The sequence below is a fragment of the Nymphaea colorata genome, chromosome 1 (assembly GCF_008831285.2).
Source record: "Nymphaea colorata isolate Beijing-Zhang1983 chromosome 1, ASM883128v2, whole genome shotgun sequence".
Classification (NCBI taxonomy): Eukaryota; Viridiplantae; Streptophyta; class Magnoliopsida; order Nymphaeales; family Nymphaeaceae; genus Nymphaea; species Nymphaea colorata.
In genome coordinates, this window is record NC_045138.2 from 23,162,623 (window position 1) to 23,171,442 (window position 8,820).

Consider the following 8,820-nt stretch of genomic DNA (forward strand, 5'->3'; position numbering starts at 1 on the left):
TGTCTTCCCATCTTAGTCTGATGTGGCCATGTTTACTCCAAGTTCCCAAATTGGCAAATCTAGAAAAGCATAGAGTAACCGGTTCTTGACCCGGCCCGCACGCGGTCCTTTGTTTTTTAAACTTGTCCCTCGGTCTATTTTTTCTCTCTCTCTCTGATCTTGAAAAGGGCAAGAACACGGATCTTGAAAAGGGCAAGAACGCGGTCTGTTTTCCTGCTGCGTGATCGCAACAGCAATGGAGATCATGCTGCATGGAGATCAGGGTTTCGCTGAATCTGCAATGGAGGTGGAGGTTCTGGTGCCAGCAATGAAGGTGAGGGTCGAGTCGCAAATCAAGGTGAGGGTCGAGTCGCAAATTAAGGTGAGGGTCGACTCACAAATCAAGGTTCTCTAGCAATGATGTTTTCCCTCGCTTTTTAAAATTGTCCCTTCTCTCTTAGGATTGTCGATCTTTTTTCATCTAAGCTTGCTTTTCTTGCTGCGCGAACGCAACAGCAATGGAGATCAGAGTTTCGCTGAATCTGCAATAGAGGAGGTTTTGGTGCCATCCCATCCAATCGAATCTGCAATTAAGGTGAAGGTCAAGGTTCTCTAGCAATGAAGGTGAGGGTCTGAGTCGCAAATCAAGGTTCACTGGAGAGATCTAGCAATGGTCCACCGGAAAATCAGAATCATCTTTTGGTTCGCCAGGGACGAGTTCAACCTCTCCAAGGCCAAATCAGGTACAGTTCCGCAAAGAGAGTGAATGCTTAAATCTGTGATGTCACTGGCTCTGAGAGGTATCGTTCTCTTTCATTTTCCACTTAGGCCTCATTTTCTCCTTTCTTCTAGAATTTCTTCCAGAACCCTAATGTGGTTTTTCTTCTTGTTTTCTTGTCATGTTTGGGAATGCCTATTGTTTTTCTTCTTGCACATCCACGAAAGATCGTTGCATTCAATTCCTCTGAGTTCAGCCTAAATGCCATTCATCTCTTGGCAGATACCTTTTTTGTTTTTCTTGCTTTTTTTCTTTTTTTTTTCTTTTGCATTCAGGTTTTTGCCCTTTTCTTTTTTTTTCTTTCTTGCTTTTGATTTTTTTTTTAGGCCAACCTTCACCTTTGAGGGAATACCTCACCACCCCAAACGGCAAAGACTACTACGGAGCTCTACCACTTCGGTGGTGATGTGAATCTCACCATTGTTCATTAAGATCCATGGTGCTCCTAGATCTACAGCGAAAGAAACACACTCTTGTTGATAGACTGAGCTTTGCTTTGAATCTTTTTAATTTTAACTCTCGCTCAACAAACAGATGCTGGTTCAACAGTTTTATTCTTGATGCTTGTATGGCTATTTTCTCTCCTTTCTAGATTGCTTGGTTATTCATATTTCAGATGCATCGGATGCCCAGAACATGACAAGGCTTTCTTCACAGGCAGATTTTTCTGACAAAAAATCATATCTAAAATGGCAGAAAAGGCAGGTTTGTGGTCTGTAGATTCTTCATGTTGTAGTTGTGAGATCTTCTTTTCCAATCTAGGAGTGAACTTTTGCTTTTTCTGTTTTTCTTTAGTAGTTAAATATACTAGAAGAAGGACTTCTACACCATCCTACAATGCCATATGTTGAGTCAGACAGTCCTTTTGGCAAAGACTGAAGAATCTGAGGTATTGCCCCTGCACTTGCTGAAAGGCCTGCAGGTGGTGATCTTATAGGTGATGCCTATCACTAGGCAGATGGTTACCATCTTAATGTTAAATTATATGAGAAGCTGCTATATAATGTTTTTGTCATATTGGACAAGTGAAATTGTTGGCAACGGTTAGCTAGGGGATGCATTAATTTGTTTGTCAAGCGAAATGAATTGTGGGGAGAAACCGAAAGCCGGCAAAAAAAAATGTAGAATTTATTTTTGCAAGGATGGATTGTTAAGAATGGTGCGGAGCACCAACGGTCACGTTTTTGGCCCCCTTTGAATGATAGAGGGAACAAACGAAGTTTTGCACATAAATCAGGTTTTTGGAGAAATTAGATTTGCAAATAACTTGAACTTAACTCTTTCTTTTTGGATTTCAAAATTTCGGTTTGCAAAGAAAAAATAAAGGTAGACCCTGGTCAATTCAGTTTCCATTTTATATATTGGCAATCCTCTGTAAAAGAAAGGTAGATCCTTTTCCTGCGTTTTGGCGAAGGTTGTGCAAATTGGTATAGGCATGATATCATTCTGATCGACTGGTGGCCAGAAAATGGTGGAGCTTCTCCCCCACCGTGAAGTGACCGTGAAGTGAATTAGATGGAAAGGGTGAAAACATTGCCCTCTCTCCCTGAAGTTTCAGAAACCTGATCTTCTTATCATATCAGCTAAGAGAACGGAAAAGTATGATTTTATATAAAAAAAATTGGTTTGACTCTTGAAACCAAAATTTCAACCTGATTCCAGATGCGTTAGGCCTTTTCAAACCTCACGTAATCACTTAAAGGTAATAACGTAATCAAAGTTCATTTAGCCTAAGATGAAAATATTTTGCCTACCCAAACCTGGACCTAATTGTAATTCAATTCCCACACGGGACTTTGTGCAAAGCCTAGTTTACCTTAATGACAGTGATAATATCAAAATGTGACCAGACCAAGTCAAACTCAATGTAAAATTAAAATGGGTTTACTCGGTTTTCACCATACTCTCTTTCATATATGATTATATTTCAGTACAATGAGTTAAATTTATGTACCATAAGGCCTCGATTTGAAGCTTTTGAGTATTTTCAAACCTAAATAATCAATTACTTGGACATTAGGGATATGATATGATTTATGTTATCAATATTGCTCCTTATCCAAGCATATCGGCTGATAATTAAGCATTGTATTAGCCCCTATTGATATGATAAAAGACAATGCTGGTTCTTTTTTATTATTTATCTTTTTGTTTGTCAATGAATTTGAAATATTTTGGAGTTTTTTTCAACTTATGAAGCAAAAAAAAAAAAGGTGATAGGCTTTAATCTTATTTAACAATACATTTCGGCCTTAAGCTGATACAATTTTTCACGACACTAATTGCTATGATGGTCCGGTGGCAAGATTTTCTATGGAAAGGGGGCTCCCAACAAGGAAGGTGCCTTGGAAATTTTCTTTGGTGACTTGGAAAAGGTTTTGTATGGCCTTATTAATATTGTTGCTACTTTATGAACTTTATAATCGATGTGCAGTTATCTTGGAAGATCTCATGTGGTTCTTTTATGGTAGCATGAAGATGTCGTTGAGTTGAAGTTGGGTTCTTGTGCGTGTCTTACAGAGTGTTAAAACGGTTTCTTTGAGAGCTATCATTGGTTAAAGGTTATCAGAACTCCTATATTCATCTACTACTAAGGCTTGTTGACATGATGCCGAACTGCTGGAACTTTTGGAAAATCCGGTGTTGATCAGTGGGTGTTACAAAAAGTGGTGCACCTTAAGTATTTAAATTCTTTACTATTTCAACGAGAGAGGGCAGTTCAAATACCTAAGGAAGTCGGTCAATACTAGTTATATATTTTATTCTTTTACATGTTTCGGTGGCTGAAATGACAAAAATGCCTTCAAAAACATAGAAAGGAACTCCGTCTAAAGAAAAAATTGAAAGGAGAGTTCTCTTTTCATTACCATCAGGAACAAACGTAGCCGAACTCTATAGATCTTATTGCACATTCTCTGATGTGGATCTGGCATGGCATATTTTAACTGATGTAGCAAAAGGTCTTTTATAAAATCTATTCATCATAAGATAGACCTTAGATCCAGATTTATGATTATATAGAAAAAAGGCTGGTTGGATCTGAAATAGAAGGGGGTGGTGGGTCTGATCTGGTTTTCAAATTCTGATGATCTCGGAACGCCTACTAAGACATAATGATCTCGGAACGCCTACTAAGACATAATGATCTCGAAACACCTACTAAGACATAGGGCATAGTGCATTTGCACAAAGGATAGGATGACGATGCCTATGTCATACTACCTGTTAGTTAGGTTGAGCCGGACAGTCATGCTGTTCTCAGCTTGTGTTGGTTGCCAAGGAGTCAAGCAACTTGGCGGGTTCAAGCCCTTAATTCATGTGCATGCTGGGTGGAGGGAAATGGTTTGGGGAAGGGGGGGCGCTGGCAGGGGCCATGCCCCACTTCACATTTGAGGAACAAAAAAAAAAAATTAAAATCTCATGTACAAATTTTGAAATGTTATTCAACCCTCTCAACAAAAGATTTTAGGTGGGTTGAACACTTTACCTTTCATTACCCAACTTTTGCCATTGCTTTTGGGGATTTCTTTACAATATGACTTGTTTTTTTTTTCACATTTATTTGGGATATTTTGGTACCACAAAGAGGAGGATGTGAAGTCCTCTGACCGTCTTAGTTCCATCTAACTATGGCCGTTGCATCGGGCAGATGTGATTAAATACAGCCTCGGGCAGATGTGATTAAATACAGCCATAAAAAAACCACTAAACTTCAAATCCCCTCTAAGAGTATCAACTTTAAGAAATAGGTAGATTTACACCTTTTTAACTCATTTTCCTGAAACCATTTTTGAAAATTTGTTGTTTTTTAAACGGATCGACCTTTGCTTACAACTTCAAGTAAACAGTAGAGTTTAAAATAAGTTTTTATTATAACGGGACCTTTTACGGTATATAGATATATCCATAGGAAGATGTAACATACAACAATGTTAAGAGAACATTAGCCACCTTTCTAACCTGTAAGATGCCCAGAATTTTGCTTCCGCGGAGCTCGATTACCAGAATTTGAGGCGTTGGAGCCATAATTCCGTTGGCATTCAAACATGATCTGTACTCACTGGGTTGCTGCCAGTTCCAACAGAGAGTTTTTCATCTTTGGAAGGGAGGGGCAGATTATGAAATGAACACATTCCCATCAAGTAGTGAAACCATCTATCAGCTTCTTGTGCTCTACATGATCCCTATCTACAAAGCAGAAAAACTACAAGAAGTAAACAAAAAAGGACCACCGGAAGTGGATGGATGAAAAATTAACATGGAAAAACAAGATTATCTAAAATATCAGATAAACAGATAAAACATTTAAAATGATCATGAGCGAGAAGTCAAAAACCTGCACAGTAGAATTTGGATCTGCCATTGCTCAATACTCTTACAAGCATATGGACTTTCACCAACTTCAAAAAGTTTAAGCTTTTTACTATTTTTGGACATGCCTGACAAATTTGGATGCTCAATACTATAGGTTCAATTCAAGGCTTCTGAAGTCATCCTTCTGGATGGCAACGGACCCAGTACGAGACACGTCCTTGTGATGATAATCAGGAGTCACATCCAAGCAGACAGAATCGAAGTTGGATGCATTCACAAAATTCTGGGTAACAGCAACTGAGTTCTCCAGATTAAGGACACAATGCCACCAACCACTAGGTACAAATATTGTTTCACCTGGAAGTTGCGTGCATTCCAAAGGCTTCTCCTGCTCTGTAAGAAGTGGATAAAATTCCAGCCACCACTAGGAACACAAATAGGAAAAGAAGAACAAAATTAGGTTAATGCTACATGCAATCTTCTACTCAGGTGGCCAATCTTTATAGTGCAAAATCAAATGACAAAAGGACAGTAAAAAATGATGAATCGCAGCAACGAGAAAAAATGATAAGTGTTCCAGTGAAACAATACTGAGAAATACCTGCAATGATGTTGAGTTTCAGTGTTCACATCACCATCTTCTTCATTGGCATGTACTATGACAGCGGATGGAACCCTGACCAGGGAACCGAGCCCGGGAGTGGGTTGCGTCGTTACACTAAAGCCCATCTGTTGAAAAACCAACAAAAATGTTAGATTATTAGTGAAAAGGGGGAAAGAAAAGAAAGTCTCAAAGAGAGAGAGAGCGCTCCACTTTTTTTTTCATTTTAAGCGCTCCACTTTTTTTTTTCATTTTAAAATGGATATGTTAAGAAGAGGCCACCCAGCTTCCCCAATCTGAAAACTCATACTACTATTTTAGAATACCGTTTGACAGAAGGTGGTGGATTATCAAATCATGGAATAAGTGAAATATTTATCTGCTGCAATCAATAGTGGTAGAAGGGCTCTATTGCACACAATCAAACGTACCAACAAATTTAGAACAAATACCAAGATAGACCATACCTTTTGCGTCCACCTATAATTGTATTCTAGGCACATGTAAGGGCAGGGTCTACATGCCATGAAGCACCTGATCTTTCAGGTCCTATCGCCAGCCATCAGAATCGAGGACGCTTGTCTTTTTCTAGGATTTCAAAAAACACTTCTTGGAATGGATGAGGCACGCTATAATCTTTCAACGAACTTGGTGCAACTTCTCTAAACTGCAGTAGGCTGAAAATAAATGATGAGTATTATAAAAGGTTCAGGACAAGAGCATAACATTTAAATGCACCTGATTTGACAGAATCACATTATCATCAAACACGTAAAAGTGGATTCTCATCATGTGGAGCTTTCATGTAGGTAGCATAATCCTTGAATTTATTTCTTATTTTCTTTGTGCTCCCTTGAGAAATTCTGAAAGAAGCATCGCCATAGTCCTGTCCCAGTTGCTCAACTGTCCTTTTATTTATTGCAGCCAAACTTTGTGATAAACTAGTCAAGAGTACCTGGAGAGAATAACCGGTTTTGAGAATGAGCAACTTACAGTTTCAGAAGACTATGTAACTTCCCAGCAAAATTTCATTTCTCTTCTATTGCAGTAGCTAAGTTCTTCAATAAGTACAATAGTGCTTCACTGAATGCAATATCATCAAAGAATTCTGCAGAATATTAAACAATGGATGAGATGAAAAACAAAAGGAATTTCATACTCCAAACAGGTAGTCAAGGTCAATCAGAGGCAGCTCATATAAAGTGCAACCAGTACACATCTATAGATGGTATACTGCCACAAAATGTTGGGACAAATATAGGCCATTAACAAAATTTGTCTGACATGATGAGGATGCAATTAAATTAAATGAACTAAAGGTCAAACAAACATGCTGGTAACTGACCAAACCTAGTTTAGAAGATAGTGTGCCTAAACCCAATTGAACAAAAGGGAGAAAGCTTGGACTCAATCCCATCAATGTCTTGCCTTTCATGGAGGTCGTCTTGATTTTTCATTATCAGCTTTCCGAGGATGGCCTAAAATTCATATTGTCACTGGAGAATGGAGGTTATGTATGTTATGCATGCTTGTTTGCCACATGAAAAGCATGCTGATGCTTAAGGAGGAAGTGAACTATCAAAGTAAGCTCAACAAGCACGAAGACCAGATAGTTCCAGAGGTCAATGTTCAGTTTCACGTGCTAAAGAATAATGAACAATGAAATATATAGCTTATCTAAAGGGAATACTAGGCCGACATTGTGGTTAAAACCGAATGATCATGACTTGTCCTTACCGGTTTTTTTCTATCATATTCAACCCAAAATACTTCAATGGTGAGGTTTGTCTTCCGCTCCACCTTCCCTAAGTCGATTGAGAAACCATCTAATGCAGTGAAACACCTATACCATCTTTTGTACAAAAACATGGAACTGAATCCTGCGGAATCATCCAATAAAACATTTTAAGAAGTTATTGAAGGTAATAAATAAGATATATAAGGGTGTTTAGGAACTGCACCGAGATGGTATACGTATGAATTTGAGAGATTTAGAAACTCGGAATAAAATATCCGCTAGATTTACCATCAAAGCACATTGGTAAAGGACCCATGCATCCATGCTGTGGGTGCGGCATCTTATTAGTCTTTTATATCCACTCTTTTTTGGCTAAACTATCAAGTTGAGCAAGCTCGTTCATTCAGAAAAAAAAAATCGATCCTAAAAGACAATATTGGAGGGCGTAGAAGGATCATATCAGTGATTATGTTTATCATGCTTCATTTTTAGTAGCTGAAGATCGATAAAAGGGGCGAGAGATTGTTAATTAAATGACTGGTGATCGAGAGACCCTTAAGTTGTAAAGTGTTCGCATTCTTACACTAATGCACTCTTTCAAACTTTCTCTAACTCAGGGCCCAATGATGGATTTATCACGATTTATTTCATATAGAGTGTCCTTTGAGTCATATTCAATGAAAATATGGTTTCTATGTTCACGAATTTATAATCTTCTTTTGTTTACATATATTGAAATTGTTGTGTATAATTTGGATTCTTGTGATTCGAAGCATTAATCCTAGAAGCCAATGTCAAACCTACCTTACGGTTTAACTAATCCATTGAAGTAACAACAATAGTTTGATTTTAAATTTGGAAGTGGCCAATCAGGTCTACCATTAGTGCAATTTGAGCACCATTACAAAACACAACATGAGGAACAACTAAAGAGTAACACTAGCAGGTGATTTAGGTTCGAACTTCGATGGTCTCTTGTATAAAATGATTGACTCGAAAGATAATGGTAACGTAAACAGTTCCTAAGTTTAAAATATGGGAATAGATGATGAAGGGAACCCTCTTTCTACAAATTGGCATAGGCAAAAACATCTCATCTCACTTTCTTTTAGGATGGGGAGATCTACCACCCATGAGAGAACCTATGCTTCCACTCAACCTCTTGTTTCTCTGTCATATATGGTTTCATTTTGATGTTTAGAGGGATAACCTTGTTGCACTTCAACTTGCACATTAGTTACTTCTCTTTTGCAGTACAATATGATGATACTCTCTTAACACTCAAAATGGAGACTGCCCATATAGCAATGTCTCCCTAAACTGTTGTGCCAACTCCCTAAAAAACACTTTTCATGAGAGAACCTATGCTTTCACTCAACCTCTTGTTTCTCTGTGATATATGATTTCATT

The 8,820-nt window shown here is 38.1% G+C and overlaps 1 protein-coding gene across 1 annotated transcript; it reads right to left on the reverse strand.

Moving 5' to 3' along the window:
* Positions 1-4,717: 4,717 nt before the first annotated feature.
* On the reverse strand, positions 4,718-7,750 carry LOC116265728 (lysine-specific demethylase JMJ21-like). The gene is given in 9 exon segments (XM_031646600.1): positions 4,718-4,930; positions 5,094-5,147; positions 5,221-5,495; positions 5,663-5,672; positions 6,140-6,339; positions 6,429-6,446; positions 6,448-6,627; positions 7,410-7,552; positions 7,699-7,750. Coding segments are annotated over 9 exon segments (1,065 nt in total). The 3' UTR covers positions 4,718-4,797.
* Positions 7,751-8,820: the final 1,070 nt, after the last annotated feature.